Here is a 17,882-nt window from a genome sequence, read left to right as displayed (position 1 = left end):
ATGGCTTCTCTGTTCCCCGCCACCTGTGGCCTCGGCTGCCCCGGACTCCCAGTGTTAGTGCGGCTGTCTCCTCTCCTGCTCTCCATCCTTGAGGGTTCAATACCTTTTTTAAAAAAATCCCTTCACTGTCGTTCTAGTGCAGGTGCAGGAGAGGATGAAAGTGAATCTATTTGTGTGTCCCGTTATCTGAACCTAAACAGGACTTCCTAAGCACTGCCTTCTCTGACGCCCCTAGGGACGCCTCAGGTGCGCCCGAAAGGGACCAGCTCCCGAATTAAACTCGCCCCACTCCCACCATGTCTCAAGACCGACTACGTGCCAGGCACACTGAAGACAGGAATTCTAAACCTCACAATGCTGATGTGGGCAGCGTTACCCTGTTCCCGGATAAAGAGACTGAGGTTCAGAGTGGTCAGCAAGTGGAAGTGCCCAGTGGGCCTCACTCTGCTGCCTCCTCAATCCCAGCGGGGCTCACGCACAGGCCCTTCACCAGCCCCAGGGAGGTGCTGCCTCACCCTCAGTCCTCAGCTGCTTCCGGAACCAAATCGCCCCGACCCTCCTTCCTCCCTCAGCCAACAGAGGCAGGCGTGTAGCCTCCCAGAGACGGGAGCGAAGCAGAAACAGCGGGAAGGTTTCCAGAGCGGAGGGGTCCAGCGCCTGACGCCCGCCCAGGTCAGCACAGCCTGGGGACACCCAGCTCCCCGAGGCCCCACAGTCCACCGCAGCTCCCCCACCGGGACCCCGCCCCACAGTGAGGAGGACGGCCCCTCTCTATTTTTTTTATATTTTAATCTTTTTTTACTTTAAAAAAATTAATACTTTATTTTTTAGAGCAGTTTTAGGTTTACAGAAAATCTGAGTGAAACAGAGTTCCCACATACTCCCTCACCTCCGCCCCTCTCATTTACACCGCTCGTGGGCGTGGAGCATTCGTTCCAATGAGGGCCCAACACCGATACGTTATTACTAATAAAGCCCACTGTTGACAGTGCGGTCCCCTCCCTCATACATTTGGCAAATGGATAATAACATGTGTCCACCATCACAGGACATCGTACGGGACAGTTTCACTGCCCCAAAGCCCCTGTGCCCTGCCTTTTCGTGGCCCCCCCCACAACCCGTCAACCACTGGTCTTGTCACCGCCCCTGTGGTTTCGCCTGTTCCAAAATGTCAACAGCTGGGATTGCACGGCATGCAGCCTTTCCGGATTGCCCTGGCTCTTAGTTGGCGCCCTGAAGCCGCCTCTGTCTCCATGCTTGAGAGCTCACTTCTCAGCGCTAAGGAACCTTCCACCGTCTGGATGGATCAGTTCGTCCACGTGCCGACCTACCAAAGGACGTCTGGCTTGCTCCAAGCTTTAGCAGTCCGGACAGAGCTGCTACAAATATTCGTCTGCAGGTTTTTGTGTGGATACGTGTTTAACTCATGTGGGAAAATACCAAGCAGCACGGTTGCTGACTTGTATGGAGTATGTGTGGTCTTGCAAGAAACGGCCGAACTCTCGCAAACCAGCCGCGCCACCTGCAGCCCCAGCACCCAGGGCTCCTGCTGCTCCACCGCGGGAGCGGCTCCCTCACGCCCCCCACCGTGCGCCAGGCCCCCATCTCCCTCGGAGCCCCCACCTCTTCCAGCACGTGGGGGTGACCGTGGGCAGCAGTCCCTCCTGGCCCAGGCCAAACACCAACTAGACCCCAGGTGGCACAGAGCAATGGGGGTGGGGGGCCGAACTCATCCAGCCGCGTCTCAGGGACTTTCCTCTGAGGAAGTCGACGCTGGTGACTCACTTAAAATAAACGCACGTGTTTATTAGCTCAGGGTCTCGCCCCCACAGCGAGAGAACAGGGCCTCAGAGCTGTCCAGGGGCCAGTCCTCCCTCCAGGGCTGCTGGGAGGGGACAGCGAGGGGCTCCTGTCCGAGGAGCGGCACCTGCGGGGGCTGTGGCGGGGCCGGCAGGAAGGAGCCTGGCTGGGAGACGGGCGGGTGGGCAGCAGCGTGGGGCCCCTCTCAGGAGGATGAGGGGGTGGAGGCAGGCAGCCGCCCTCGGTGACCCTCCCTGACAATGTCCGCAGTCGCAGACCTGAACGACAGCTGGCGAGGGGGATGCAGGGCTCGGCCAGCCTGGGGAGCCGACACAGTGCATGTGGCACCTCACTCGCTCTCTGGACACCCCGGCAGGGCCAGGAGGCACTCGTTCAGCAGGCGGGTTTGAGGGGCCTCCTCCACCAGGCTCTGAGGCAGGCACTGGGGGCATAGCCGTGCGAACAAAACTGACACAACCCCTCCTCGGCGCTCCAGTGAAGTAGTGAAGGGAGCAAATGGTGTTAGTCCAGCTGGACCACAAGGGCTGTGTGGAGCAGTATCGGAGGCCTCCCTCCAAGGAGTGACAGCGGTGCAGAGGCCTGGCGGAAGTGGGACAGCGAGCTGTGGGAAGCCCCGGGGGACAGCATCCCATGCAGAGGAATCTCGGGACCTGGCAAAGGAACTGGCCCGGGACGTTGGAGGAGAGGAAAGAAGGCCATGCGGCCAGAGAGCAGCCAGGATGGAGGGAGGGAAGTTGGGCCATCTGGGGTGGGCCAGCAGATCCCAAGGGTCCAGGGGCCATGGGGAGGTGGGTGGGTTTTATCCCCAGTGAGATGGGAGCCTCTGGAGTGCTGGGACCCAAGCGGGGTGGGGAGACTATGGCAGCGGCTCCGTTGCCTAAGAGGAGGGGGCGGATGGGGCCGGATTGGGGGTATTTTGGAGGTAGCACCAGACACTTGCTGTCAAATCACACGGTGTGGGGGGAAATGGAGGGAGCAAGGCCGACTCCCAGGTTCCTGGGCTGGTCAGCTGCAGACACAGGTGGGCCATTTACCACCACAGGGAGGACAGGGAAGAGCAGGTCGGGCATGCCGTGGGTGATCATCAATCAATTTCTGTTTTGGACATGTGTTATGGATTGAATCGTGTTCCCCCCAAAAATACACTAAAGTCCTGGCCCCCAGTACCTGTAAATGTGACCTTATTTAAAAAAAATAGGGTCTGGGCCAGCCCTGGCGGCCTAGTGGCTAAGTTCAGAGCACTCCACTTCAACAGCCTGAGTTCAGTTCCCAGGTGCAGACCCACACCACTCATCTGTCAGTGGCTGTGCTGTGGCGGCGGCTCACATACAAAAGAGAGGAAGATTGGCAACAGATGTTAGCCCAGGGTGAATCTTCCTCAGCAAAAGAATAAACAAAAAGTAAATAAAAACACGGTCTTTCAGATGTGACCAAGTTAAGATGAGGCTATTAGGGTGGGCCCTAGTCCAGCATGGCTGGTACCACACACAGAGGGAAGGTGGCCTTGTGAAGACGGCAGCAGGGGTTGGAGTCATGCAGATGCAGGCCAGGGACTCCTGGTAAACACCAGGACCCAGAGAAAGGCACGGAACAGACCCTCCCCCAATCCTGTCTAGAGAGCACAGCCCTGCTGACACTGCTGATTTCAGACTTCAACCTCCAGAGCTGTGAGGGAATAAAGTTCTGTTGTTTTAAGCCGCTAGTCTGTGGTTCCTGTTACAGCAGCCACAGGACACGGACACATGCTCGTGGAGTTGTCGGATAAGAGCTTGACAGAGGAGACAGGAGCTCAGGAGAGAGGCAGGGACTGGAGACGCAACAGCAGGCAGTGTGATGCCCACAGGTGCCGGAATGTTCTATGTCATGGGCCTGGATGAGTCCGTCAACGGAGCGAGCACAGGGAGAGACAGCCGAGGCCGGAGTTCCGACCTGACACTGAGAAGAGGAAGAGCAGGGAGGGGTGACCAGGGAGAGAGGAGGAAACCAGGGAATCGAAATGGAGAGGAGAAAGTTCTAGAAGGAGGCAGGGAGAGACTGATGGTGGCCAACTCTGCTGAGAGGTGAAATGAGGTGTATTTGCAACATGAAGGCCCTGATGGCTCTCGGGGGAGCGTCTTCCTGGAGTGGAGGGGAAGGGAGACCATGACCACAGATGGGCCTTTCAAGGGGTCCAGCTGAAGGGAGGACAGAAATGGGCTACAGCTGGAGGAAGACACGGGTGGGGAGGGTTTTAAGGTGGGAGAAGCTGGAGGGAGCAAGCGAGAAGGCTGGAAAGGGGAAATGCACCCCGGGAGAATGGGGGGCTGTCTGCAGGGGGCAGGTGGGAGGGCCGGCCTCGGACGAGAGCCGCAGGCTGGGGCCCTGGATGGAAGCAGCTGGAGGGAAGGCCGATGTGCAGGTGCTGGCGGGTCCGAGGGTGGACAATGGCCCTGTTCCTCCCAGGAAGCACAGAACCATCACCAGCTGGAATGTGGGGAAGGGGCAGGGGCTGGGAATCTTTGGAGAGAGAAGGTGCTACAACTGTTACAGAAGAGGAAACCGAGGCTCAGAGAAGCTAAGCAGCAGGTTGGGAGTGGCCGAACCGACTCCCCGAGCTGGGTCTGTGGGCCTCGGGTCAGTCCTCTCCCCAGCCCAGCACAGACACAGTTGGTCATTTGTCCCCCGGAGCACGTGAACACTTTAAAGGTGGGAGGGGGCAGACAGAGGCCCCCGCACAAAGTCATCTAGGAGCCCCACTGTGGGTGAAGAGAGACATCTGGAGCCTTCCTAGCCTGGGGTCGCCCTGACCTCACAGGCTTGGCCCCTTTACGGAGGCAGGAAGTGGGAGGACCAAAGGCCGGCGCCCTGGCCCCATGCCCAGGGCCCCCCGCCGTCCAGTCAAAATCCTGTGACAGCGGAAGAAGCCCGAGGCAGCTCCCATCCTCCCGGGCCCGCCGCCCCCGGCTCTGCCCCGTTGGCAGGGCCCGAAGATGAAGGCTGGTGGCCACGTGCGCTGGGCCGGGCCAATCTCCTCCTCAGCCCCACCCCTCCCCTCCCAACGGAGCCAGTTCCCTCTGCCCGGGCCCCCAGCACCCCAGCCCCCCGGACGGTCCCCGGGCCGGTCCTCACAAACCCCTCCCGGTTAGAGCCAGGCCCCACCCCGGGCATCGCAGTGTGCGGGGCTCAGCAGGGAGGACTCTGGGGGAAGGAACAAGGCCAGGACAAAGGAAGGAACCAGAGTGGCCAAGGACACACGACACGCCAGCAGTCTTCCTTGTGACATTTTTACAAATCCTGCCAAGTGGGAATACCAGGCCGTTTTAGGGGTGACGAACTGGGGCTCCATGCCTGCCCGGGGTCACAGTGCTGTGAGGGGCGCAGCTGAGCCACCGTCCCATCACCTTGCTGCCTGCAGCCCAGACGGCCCTGCAGGGTGTTGGTCCTTGGCAGGGCGGCAGGAAGCTGACCCCAGACGGTGGAGATGGCGGGGAGCCTGGCCGAGGGAGAGCCTCATCCTCAGCTCTCAGAAGCCATCTCTCTCAGGCTAGGAGCTGCTCCCAGAGCTGACCTGGCCAGCGGCCAAGGGACCTGCCAGCCCAGCGGGGAAGGGCTAGCGTGCCCGCCTCTAGGCCAATGCGCCCCGGCTCCTCTGCAAGGCTGCCTGTGCTGCGAGCTTTGATAGGTGCTGGGAGCAGGGCTGGCAGCCCTGGCCACTCTCTAGAAGGGTCTCTGGGTCCACCCCTTGGAACGCTGCTGCGGCCAGGCCGTGGAGCCATGAAAGGACACCTCCACCCACAAGGAGTGCTCCACGCAGGACCTGCTTCCGGAAGGCCTGCTGGGCCGCCAGGGGAGCCCCTCGGGTCTGCTCTGCCCCAGAGACCCCCTGGCCGGAGACAACGCGCCTCCTGGTGACAGTGACAGGCGGGGGCAGAAAGGTCCCAATGGCACAGCACAGGACCCGGTGATGGGCAACCTGGCTCCAGAGGCCCCGCGGGCGGGCCGAGGCTTGAGTCTGACTCCCCCTCTGCCCGGTCACAGTCCCTAACAAACACCTCAGCCAGACCACACCTCGGCGACTGCTCCCGGAGAAGCGGCCACAGCAACCTGCTCGCCACCCACCGTCTCTGGGGGTCAGAGAGCCCTCCCATCCCCAACACCGACATCCGTCTCCCTGGGGCTTTGGCCTGGGGCACCTCTTGGAGCCACAAGCAACCAGCTCAGCCTCTTCCTTCCTGCGACGGCCATCTCTGTTCTCGATAATCATACCCATCCTGTCAACTCTAGCTGACCAAACGTTTCCAGCCCCCCACCCGGACTGCTGGGCATGCTGGGGGACAGAGATACGGGGATATTCTAGGGCTGGTAGGTAGAGCCAGAGCCCCCACCCCAGTCCTGCCTGTGACCTGCTGTGTGCCCCTGGGCAAGCACTCACCCTCTCTGAGCCTCACTGGTCTTACCTGCACAATGAGTGGTTAGGGTCGGGTGAGTGGTCTCTGCCACAGCAGGCCTGTCTGGGAGTCTGGATGGGCTCCCACTGGTCGAGGGCCCTCACGTGGATTGCCTTCCCATTCCCTGCCCTGTCACCAGGTCTCCACCTGCCCTCCACTTGGCCAGTCGTGGCTCCTGCTGCTCTGTAGTTCCAGCCTGGCATGTCTCTCCTCTTTCACGACCTAAATCCTAAACTGGTGGCTGCCTGCTGGCTCTGGAGTCTGCCACACCAGGTCAGCTGCCTCTGAGCCACCCTCCCTGACCCATGCAGACAGACCAACCTCCTGCAGGGACTCTCAGGACCATGCCCCAGGCTCCTGCAGGCCCCAGGGGACACACAGCAGCTCTCCAGTCTCAGGCCAGCAGGCAGCCAGGTGCCCTCAAGGCTCCCCAGGCCTGGGAGGTGCCCAGGACCAATGTGGGTGGTGGGCTTCCCCAGGCAAAAGAGAACAGAAGGTGGCCTGGAGTGCCAGGGTCCCACCACCTGGGCCACCAGGCCTGGGTCCGACTATCTCTGCCAGGTGCGTTCTAAAAAGGCTGTGTGACCTTAGACAAGTCACTCCACCTGTCTGCCGCCACCCCTGCCACGCAGCCCACCCCAGCCAGCCAGGACCCTTGAACGCTCATCTCCCAAACCCACTTGGCTCTGAGAGTACTGGGGCGGGGGCAGATTTTAGCAGAGGAAATCGGGGCAGAAAAGAGTGGCCCATTGCTGGAGGAACTTCAGGCATTAGCCAGAAACGTCCTGAGTGCGTCCTGGGCGGGGAAGGACAGGGCAGGACAATTGTGGGCCCAGCTGCCTGCTTCCCCTCCGTTGCCGGGGAGAATCCTGTCCCCGAGTCTCTGGTCTCCGGCTGTGAGATGGCTTCCCGGGCGACTGCGACACTAAGAGGTGGACCCGCGGTCCTGAGGGTCCTGCCCAGCTGCTCCAGCAGGCGCATGAGGAACTCCCATTATTTAAATACCGGATTCCAAAAGGTGAGGCCAGTGTCTGCGGTCGCTGGGGTCCCTCTCACCGTCCCAGAGCCTCCGGGGATCCAGGACTCCTGGAGCCGAGGCGGGGACGGTTCTTGGCACAGAGCTCTGCTCACGGCCCACGGGAGCCAAGGACATTCAGGCCCTCGAGAGCCACTGTGCGACCTCAGGGAGGCGCCCTGAGCCCCTCCCTGCGCCTGGGACCCCCAGAGTCGAGGGGAACGCCCTCCTTCACAAACTTTAATGCTGACACTTCCCAGAGCTTTCCCAGAGCCACGCACCTTCCAAACCTTCTACACACGAGTCAGGTGACCTGTTATCCCCATTTTACAGGGGAAGAAACTGAGGCACAGGAGAGGATCAATAACTTGCCCATGGTTGTTGAGCTAGTGCGTGTACCTCACGGGGCAGTGTCGAGGCCCAAATGAAACCGGGACCCAGGGATATCTTTGAGGAGCAGCATAAGTTAATGAGCATGATCGCTGTTGTTTCTGTTCATAAGTAACATAAATCCTGTTCGTGCCTTTGACCCCGGTTAGAGCAGGCTTGGGGCTGGTGAAGCGACTGGAGCTCCAGCATCAGGGTCCCCAGCTGCACCAGCCTCTCCCGGGGCCCTGACAATGCATTCACGGGGTCATATAACTTATAAAATCAGCAAAGGCGGTATGTTTTCGTATGGTTTTTCCTGGAGTTCCCTATCTTCAAAGTGTCTACGTTCAGGCCTCGACATTCACCCGCGTCCAGGACACAGTATTTTAAAGGGAGGGCTGGGGAGAGGGGCTGACGTGGCAGGGGTTTACGCTCAGCCGAGCCGGCGGACCCTGGCAGGAGCAGCGGGCCAGCCTGGAGGAGAAGGAACCCAGGCGAGCTGCAGACAGGGGCGGGGGCTATGGAGCTCGATCCTCATGGCAGAAACAACTCCTCCTTCAAACTCCTCTCCCCCACCCAGCAGCCGAGGGTGTCCTGGTTCCAGGGCAGTCACAGTCAATGAGCGAAAAAAAGCAGGAACGGGGGGCTGGCCCCGTGGCCAAGTGGTTAAGTTCGTGCGCTCCGCTGCAGGCAGCCCAGTGTTTCGTTGGTTCGAATCCTGGGTGAGGACATGGCACTGCTCATCAGACCACGCTGAGGCAGCGTCCCACATGCCACAACTAGAAGAACCCACAACGAAGAATATACAACTATGTACCGGGGGGCTTTGGGGAGAAAAAGGAAATAATAAAATCTTTAAAAAAAAAAAGCAGGAACGGCCCGCCACCCCCTGGCCTGAGACCCTGGGCAGGCTGTTTTCCAGGGCTGAGCCCCATCTCCTCATCTGTAAAATGGGGGCATAAGCCCCCCTGTAAGTGGGGAGGACGCAGGACACAAGGTGCAGAAAGTGCTGGTGCTCGGGGTCCGCCCCCAAGAGAGCAGCGTTTCAGTGTGAAGGACATGACGCTCGAGGGCGGGCAAGTCTGCAGGGCCAGCTGCTGCAAGGCCGGCCTGGCAAGGGCTTCCGGAGCAGGGCTGCCCATGCCAGCTGGGGTGCCCCTGCCCTGCACGTCCATCTCCCACTCCCCGAAGAGGGGGCAGGTGCAAGGGGAGCTCCAGGTAGGAGTAACTGGGGCTAAACGCCCCCCCCCCTACAGCGCTCCCCCAGCCTGGGGACCAATCAGGGCTCATCAATAACCCCCAGAGCCTCCACTTCCCGCCCTGAAGTCGTCACAGCCCCGCCCAGGACAGCCCCAGCCCCTCCACGTCCCCGCTCTCTCAGTGCTCCCAACAGAGCCCCACCAGGGGGCTATCTCCGCCCATTCTGTGGGACAGACAGACAACAGATAATGAATGAGTGAATGAATGAGTGATGATGAGGCCTGCGGAAGCGACTTGCCCAGCATCACGGAGCTGGGAAGTAGCAGAAAGGGCCCAAACCTGGGCCTGACTTTCCTGCAGTGCCATGGCCAGCAGGTGCCCTCGGACCCCGGGCATCCCCAGGGACAGCTCAGTGACACGGTAAGCCAGCTTGCCTGGGTCCTGTTGGCCAGGGATGGCTTCCCAGGGAGCCACGGGAGGAACAGCAGAGCAGTGGCTCCCTGCACAGGAAGACGCAGAGGCCCCGCCAGCGCAGCCTCCCTCCCCGGCGCAGTCCCAGCAGCCCCCAGCCCCTGCTCCACTCCTGCCCCCTGCCTTCCTGTCCCTGCCTTCCTGTCCCTACTGAGCAGCCAGCAGACAGCCACTGCTCCCTGTGCAGTGGGAGCAGAGCCCCTGCCACCCGGGCCCGGCCGGTGGGGTCGGCCCACACCAGCCTCTGGGGCTCGGCCCGGCCCTGGCTCCCTGCTACCTGCTCTTCTGGTCTCTAATCTCTCCGGCCACCAGCCTGCGTCAGTGCGATGCTCTTGCCCCATGTCACCCAGTCAGGCCACCCCCCAATCTCAGCCCTAACACTGTTCCCCAGGGAAGCCCTCCCAGTAGGTCACGCCTCTGTGACAGGCCCTCAAAGGGCCGTGTGTTGTTTCTTCCTGGCACTTACCAGTCTACAAGGAAACACGCATCTGCAAGCACGTGGATCATGGTCTCTCCCCTGACAGATGTGAGCTGCTGGGGGGCAGGGAGCAAGTGTGGCCACACTCACCACCAGCCCACCCGGGGAAGCTGCGTCCATGAGGAACCAGGCTGGCGACCTGGCCCTGGGGTGGGCAGGGCCCCCGAGAGATCACCGGGGTCGAGAGGCACGTGGCTGTGAGCCAAGAAGGCAGGCTTCGGGGGCTGGCTGGAATCTCGGCCCTGTTCTGTTGCCTCAGACAGGTGCCTGACTCCTCTGAGCCTCGGTTTCTCCATCCGTACAGAGGGGATGATAAAATCACCTCAGGTATGGGCTCAGGGATGCAGCGGGGCAACGGGTGTAAACCTCTCTCTCCCCACCCGGATGCTCTTCCCAGAAGCCTGGGCGCTGCGTGAGGTCCCCAGAGTGGGGTGGGAGGACCCCAGGCAAGAGCATCCTCCTGGGTGCCCACTCCAGGACCCCAGAGCCCTCAAACCCTTCCCCACTCGGCCTTGGAGCTCCAGACATATGCTCCCCACCTCAAGGTGGGACCCCCCTACCCCTGAGGAAGCCCCCTGACTGGACACAGGGCCCTTGCCACCCAGTGACCACCTCCCACTGGCTCCTCACGCCAGGCCCCAGATGCCCCTCAGGCACAGCCCCGTGTGTCGTGTCTGCCTTTCCCAACACCGTGGTTCCTGGAGGGCAGGGTCAGCCAGGGCCACCTGGCCACCCCCAGCCCAGGTCTGGCCCACAGCAGGTGCCAGGAAAGTGCTACCACGTTCAGACCATAGAAGGAGGAATCCATACGCTGACGGACCTGGGGGCTTCCAGCCTGGCCCAAGAGCTGGGACCACCGGAGAAGAGGGGCCCCTGGCAGAAGGCTCGGCTGAGGTCCCTGTGGCTCCAGCGCCCAATTCTCTCCTCCACAGCAACAGCGATCACTGCGCTCCAGCTGAGAAGGTGTCTGAACCGGCCAACCCGGGGCGGGGGGTCTTGAGCACCCTGGTCCCCGGCTCATCTGCTATAGGCCTGGTGCCTTCACATTGGTAGGCTGGATCAATGGATAATATCAACAACAGCGAACATTTATGGGACACTTACTATCGGGCACTATCCCAAGGCATGACACACATTCACGCATTTCAATCTATGAGGGATATACTGTTAAAATTCCCATTTTATAGATGGGAATGCTGAGGCCCAGAAAGGTGAAGACACTTGCCCAGAGTCACACAGCACCAGTCTCCACAGCCCACTTTACCTGACTTCCTGGTCAGTCTGTGTGGTTCTGATGAGGAGTGGGTGCCCCAGCCTGGACCCCGCTCCCCCCACCAGAGGAGCCCCTTGAGTCCCCTCCCTGCCCAGCCCCTGGGCCCTGCTTGCCCATGCAGAGTGGAGTGGTGGGGGAAGGACTCACCAGCACGCGGTCTCCCAGGCGCAGGTCCTTGTCGCCACGCTTCACAGAGCCACTGTCGGAGAGGTTGGAGCCTGACTCGTTGCCGGTCTTGACGGAGCTGTTGAGGACGCTCTCTCGCAGGGGGATCACGCGGCTGCTGAGTGGTGGTGTGGCCGTGCCCGAGTGCAGCGACAGGTTCTGGGCGGTCAGCGACTCCACCGAGTGGGCATCGCTACCTGAGCCCTCGGCCGCGGGCTGCCGGGTCAGCTTGGAGGGCCGTGTGAAGATGCCCTGCAGGGCCGGGCACTCGAAGTAGCGCACGCCGCCCACGGCGCCATCATTTTTGCCCACCGGCTCGTCCAGCACCACACCGGCCCACTGGCCCGGCGCGAACTGTGTCTCGCCGAGGTACTGCACCACACCCGGCTTCACGCCGTTCACCCACACGCGCTCGCCCACCACGAAGTCCCCCAGGAAGTCATCGCCCACCTCAGCTGCCTTCACGCCGGGCTTCTCGGGGGCAGTGGTGGCGGCAGGGGGGCCCGAGGCCTGCTTGTGCAGGGGGGAGCCTGTGGGCGAGGAGAGAGGGGCAGTTAGGGTTCTGGCGGGAGCCAGACCCTTGGTGGCCCCAGGGGCCAGAGTCACAGTTGGAAGGGGCCAGTGCTGGCTGATGGGGAAACTGAGGCAGACGTAGCTGGCAGTGCACCTGGGCAGGTCTCACGCCCCTTGGGCATCCCTGGGTCTCTCCGTACTTTTCCAACCCCTCTGGAAAGGTCTAAGGATTTAAAGCTCAGGGAAGTGCTTCCCGAGATGCAACAGCTTCCCACAGCTCGGGGTCACTCAAAATGGAGGGCCAGGAACAAACCCATTCTCGAAGGTTACAGCTGCCACCTCCCCACCCCGGTGGGTTCAGCCCTCAGCTGTGAATCTGAGACCACCCAGGGCCCCTCTGTGGGACTCATATCTTGTCAGAGTGGTCTCTGTGCCCCCACCCTCTTCCCCAGACAACTCTGGGCCCCATTCAAGGCTCCCAACCTATTTCTTGACAGCTGGTCACAGCCAGACATCTTGGGGCGGACGGAGCCAGGAAAACCCTCTTACTGCACTCCTGAGGCCCCCTCCCTCCCGCATCCCTCCCCAAGCCTCTGGGCTACACAGACCTGGAAAAGTGGGAGGGAGGAGGGCGGGAGGCAGAAGAAAGCTTGGAACCTCATTCCCAGGACTGAACTCCGGTCTCTCTGGCCTGAACTGGGTCCCCTGATTTAGCCCCTCCTTATAGGAAGAATGACTGTAAGGCTCAGAGAGGCAAGAGACTTGCTCAAGGCCACATAGCAGAAAGGGACTCCCTGGCCTGGGCTCCAACGTGCTCCAGTCACAAAGAAAGAAGGAAAAGGAAACAACCTGCTGAAGGTTACTCATGACAGGACAAAGCAGGGCTCGAACCCACCATGCTCTGTGTGTGTGGCTCTGGGGCCCCACACAGGGCCTCCTGTGCAGGTGGGCAAGCAGGAAGCCCACCTGTCTGTGCCTCAAGGTCTGGAGGCCACCCCCCACTTCCTGCCAGACCAAGCACGGGAGAGAAAGTTCGTCCCTCTCCTGTCCTCCTGACGCAGGCTGACGGCTCGTGACACACAGATGGGGACAGGAGGTGAGCAGAGGCTGCCATGGCCCCATCAGAGCTGCCTGTGTTTCTGGTCCCTTCCATGGGCAGCCAGCAGAGGGGCCACAGGGCAGCAGCCCACCAGCATCCTCCTCTCCCCTGAGGCCAAAAAAACCCTGGGCCCCAGGCCTGGCTGGACACTTCCAGCTCAGGGCTGGAAGCCACCCTAAGGACAGAGCTTCCGGGGACAGGAAAGCCACACAACTCCAAGCCCATCAAACAGGACCAAGCAAGTGGCAGCTGTGGTGGGATAGCACGTGGCCACCCAGGGCCTGGGCAGCCAGGACAGGGTCCTGCCTCGGGGGAAGGGGCGACCTCTCCCCTGTGAGCTGGGCTCCTGGGAGGTCAACGAGCCTGGCTGCTGGACTGGGTTGACAACACTGTGATCACACCCACTCGCTGACACCCTGGGCTCCAGGCGGACACGCAGGAGCGCACCCGGCCCTCGGTCAGTCCTGTGACGTGGGCTTGTTATCCCCATTTTACAGATGAGGAAACTGAGGCTCGGAGCCATCGGGCCCTTCAGCTAGGCTCCCAGCTGTTCTTGGTGCAGGGCACATTCACTGATCCAACAAATGCACATTAAGCACCTGCCGGGCCAAACCCCAAAGTATGATCACCCCAAATCTTGGGCTCCCCTGAATGGACCCATTTCCCAGCATCGGCCAAACCTACGGTTCCTTGCCAGCAGGGAACAATCTCGTCTCTCACTCCTTCCATTTCTGGTTTAGAGAAGAACCCTGCACAGGACCCTGGATGGGTGGCCCGCGAGGCTGTCTTCCACCACTGAGGTCTCATGAGGCAGAGGCCACAGCGGCTGAGGGAGGTGGCCCTGGAGCCCACGGACCAGCTGTCCCAGCCCCATCCAGTCTCCTCACGGGCTCTTCTGTCCTGGGGCCGCTGTGTGATGACAGGACAGGACCTGCCCAAACGTGTGCGATGAGTGGGGACTCCTGCTATCTGGACAAGAATGATCTATCCTCACACTAAGCGATTAGAAAAAATTAAAACACAAAAGGCCCAGCGGCCCGAAGAGGGGCTTCCAGGCAGGAGCTGGTGACCTTGGGCAAGTCGCTTTACCCCTGTGAACGGAGGGGAGTGGCCGAGCCCTCCGCAGCTAACAAAAATCACATAGGCCCCGTCCTGCCGGCTCCTGCAACCCTCAGTCCCGACCCAGGACAATCCTGCATTACGAGGGGCTTCTGCTGGGATCTGGAGTCCACCCATGCCCCCACGGTGGCTCTCCCGCTCACCAGGCCAGGGGGCCCCTTCCCATGGAAAAGCTGCTCTGAAAAGCAGCTATGGGGGAGGAAAGAACAAACTAGATGGTGCCCCAGCCCCCGGCCCCCTTGTAACACGTAACCCTGCTCAAGGAGCCCACGGGTCCGGTCAACAAGATGTTGACATTATCGTTATGACAACAGCAGCTACATTTATGAAGCACCGACTGCATGCCCCCGAGTGCACTGGGTCCTTTCTGTAGTTACATTGTCATTTTGAGATTAGGAAACAGAGGTGATGGAACTTGCCCAGAGTCACCCAGGCAGGAGTGGGGTCCCCCACAATGGCTCCCCTATAAGGCACTCGTGGCAGGCGGCAGTTCCCTTCCCAAACCCGTTTCTAGCACACATTCCTGTGCCTACCTGTCCTCTTTGTTCAGAGCACCGAGCAGGGGCCCAGGTTGCGGGGCCCCGGCATGACTATTCTTGGCAAGAAGCTGCCCACCCAGCTGTCCTGTCCCCAGCTGTCCGGGCCGGGGCAGACCCTCAGGTAATCGCCCTTTTCCACCCCCCGCCCCTGCCAGGGGTCACAGCCTAGGGACCAGTTGTTTCAACAGCTGCTAAAATCCAGGTCATAAGCCTGTGGCAATCACACTTGGGTGTTTTGCTTCCTTTTCCCCTTTGTCCTCCTGCTGCCCCAGCCCCGCAGGCACAAACCCCCAGGCACTGGGCAGCTTTCCCGTCTGAGCCTGGGATAGCATGGAAAACCCTGACAGAGCCCCCTTCCCTCCAGGGCCATTAGCAACACACTGCTGAGGCCTGGCCAAGCCCCTCCCCACCTCGGGGCCTCAGTTTCCCCATGAGACAACAAAGGGCGAGGTCAGAAGTAGCCAGGGTCCCAGCCGCACTGATATTCTCCGTGTCCAGCCTCCTCTCCCAGCATCAGAGTTCTCAGACCCCCAGATGGGATGGCTCCCTCGGCCACACCCCCAACGGCTCCGGAAGCTCCCTGAGGGCAGGGCCTGGCCTGGGCACCCTCCCAGTTCCTGCCCGGCAGCAGCAGGTCAGTAAACCCCAAGAAAGCAAAGGGTAGCAACAGAGCGCGCCTCAGGCGAGCAGCTGGTCCCCTCCCAGACACTAGGCTGAGGAATTTGCTGCCAGTTTCAAGTTCAAAGCAGAACTTTGATGAAAGGGCTGGAGGATGTGGTCCAAGAGTGGAGGCCGACGGGGGCGCCCAGATGAGAACGCCCCTCCCCTCCTCCCGCAAGGACCTCGGTCTCGCCCACCATCCTGGGGAAGCCGGGACAGGCCTCTGTCATACCTGCCAAGTCTCAGCTGCCAGGACCCCATTTGCTGAGCACGTGGTGTCAGATGCTGGGGACAATGGGCATGGCCAAGTGAAGGCCCAGCAAGGTGGGGACAAGAGAACTGTGGCTACAACTCCGCTGGCCACCTGCCTGCCTGAGGAAGGGCCAAGATCCATGGGGGCCTGGGGTTGGGGACAGAGGGCCCCCGGCAAACAAGGGTGGGAGCACCTCCCAGAACCTCCACTCCAGGGAGTCATCAGCTCGCTCCCTCACCTCCTCAGAGAAGCCCTCCCTGACTGCTTCATCTAAAAGCCAGCCCACCACATGGCCCCTTACCCGCTTTACTCCTCCAGAGACTCATCTCCTATCTTCCCCATGTTTGTCTGCCTCCCGGACCTAAAAGGAAGCTCGAGAGGGCTCTGCTCCTCTCTAGCACCCAGCCCGGTGCCAGGCAGCAGGCCCTCAATGCAAGCTGAGCTGCAGGCTTGCTCAGAGCCAGGTGCCACTGCCAGATGTCGAGCCACGATGGCTCTGTGCTGGCACAGGGGGTCTTCCCATCCCAAGCTGCACCGACTGGTTCCCATTTCTCCAGTCAAGGAGACTGACTCCCCAGCAGCTTCTGCTTCCACCTTCGCCCTTCCTGAGCCCTCCAGTTATCCCCATATTTCTAGAGGAAAGCTAAGAACCCTCTTCTCCTTTTAGAACAAACCTCCATCCCCGTTGGTCTCCCCGGAACCTGCCTCCCCACCGTCTCTCTCCTCCCCTTGCTCGCTGGCCAACAGAGCCCATGTGTGGCAGGAACAGCCGCAGCCCACGAAACAACAGCTTCCCCAGGGCACCCCTCCTGCTGTCACCCCACCCCTTTTGCTGTCACCCTGCCCTTCTCAGCAAATAAGCTTTTCTCCCTCTATTCAAGTGCTTATCTCATAGATCATTTACCGCCACTGCCGAAAAATTAGAAAACATAGTTACTGATTTTTTAAAAATTAAAGCACCCATCATTGCATAGGACAAACACAATCACAGTTAGCATCCAGTGTCTGTTTCTGCAGGCTTTCTCCTGCACACGTACGTGCATATATACCAAGTACTTAAAAGTCAAAAACACAAGCAGGGCCGTATTTAGACACGACTCGGTCCTCTGACCTTCTCGTGGTGGGCCTTTTTCCATCCAGCAGCGTCCAGAAGGAAGCGGCTCCATCCGCTGACTTCCCAGGCACTCTCCAACGCTTTCCGACCCTCGGCTCCCGACCCCACCCGAGGTGGAAACAGCTCTCCCCTCCTGGGCTCTGCGTGGGCCCTTCCCAGCCTCGTGGTGCCCGGGCCTGCTGTGTCCTCCTCTCGGGACCCCCTGCTCCAGGGACACGACGCGGCCTCTTGCCTCCTTCACCCCTGCCCGCCCTGCTGGTCCTCCCCCGCGGGTGGTCTCCAGCCGCTCCTGCCTCCACCTTGTGTGCTGGCCGGTGGTGTGCTGCTAAAGGCTCTCTAGGAGAAAAAGAAATAACGCTGACTTGTGGCGTTTGCCAGTTTCCATGGTGTAAATTCTCCCACTGCAGTCGACCTCAAGCTACTAGCAGGATGTCACTGAACAGGGAGTTGGGACGATTATATAGTATTTCCACCAATAACTTTAAAAATTCAGATACTGTAAAATCTTACTAGCAGTAAATAGTAGTATTTACCAGTAGCAAAATCGTACAAGTATCAGTGGTATAAACACTCCTGAAGTACTCTAGGTGTGACGAGATTTGAATACTTACTACCTATGTTTTTAATATAATTTATTTAACTGTAAATTCATTCAATCTGATTCTTTAAATAATGGCTGTGTTTAACATCTGGTTTGCAATCTCACACTTGTTCTTGTGAGCCAGTGTGGCCGGCGCCAGCACACCGCTGGTCCTCTCCGAGCCCACGCCCCGGACCAGTGGCCCACGGAGACCCCTCTAAATTACCGACCCCACCAATGACACAGAAGACGACGCAGAAGCAGCAGGTCCCGAGCTGTCTCCACCGCAGGGAGCGGGTGGGGAGGGGTCGGGAGGCGGGAAGACATGCCCTGTCCTCTGGTCAGCGCCTGGGCCCTGCCCTTCCCTGTGCTCCCCTGTACCTGATGCTCTCCCAAAGCTCTAGCTGCTGCTTCTATGCTGCCACACTGCTGCCTTTTTAAAGACACTAGTGAATTCTCCTCGTAAAAGATCCAAATGACACAGGAAGAGAGGAGGGAACTGGGCTCCAACTGCTCTCTCCAGTCCAGATCCCTTCCCTGGCCGCCACACCTGACCATCCAGCAACTGCCTCCTCCTGGATGTCCCCCAGGATCTCACACTCGGCATTCCGAACCAAAGTGACCCTCCCAAGAGCTCCTCCTCTGTCCTCCCCATCTCGGGAGTATCTCCCCCACCCATTTACTCAGGCACAAACCCTCATGGCTCCTTTCCCCTCAGCCCACCCCACCCCAATCCAGTTATTCATCAAGATCTACGAATTATACAGCAGAAGTAACTCCCAACTC

The 17,882-nt window shown here is 60.2% G+C and overlaps 1 protein-coding gene across 2 annotated transcripts in view; it reads right to left on the bottom strand.

The window, feature by feature from the left end:
• Positions 1–17,882, bottom strand: part of CLIP2 (CAP-Gly domain containing linker protein 2) — a 77,862-nt gene that overhangs the window by 32,588 nt on the left and 27,392 nt on the right. For both annotated transcript variants that reach the window (XM_014856728.3, XM_014856729.3), the window contains exon 3: positions 11,202–11,749. In XM_014856728.3, coding sequence (XP_014712214.2) covers positions 11,202–11,749 — 548 coding nt within the window. The remainder of the gene's footprint in view (positions 1–11,201; positions 11,750–17,882) is intronic.

Source organism: Equus asinus, chromosome 14 (assembly GCF_041296235.1).
Source record: "Equus asinus isolate D_3611 breed Donkey chromosome 14, EquAss-T2T_v2, whole genome shotgun sequence".
NCBI lineage: Eukaryota > Metazoa > Chordata > Mammalia > Perissodactyla > Equidae > Equus > Equus asinus.
Note: the sequence above shows the minus strand (reverse complement) of the source record. Positions and strands in the feature narration are given on the sequence as shown.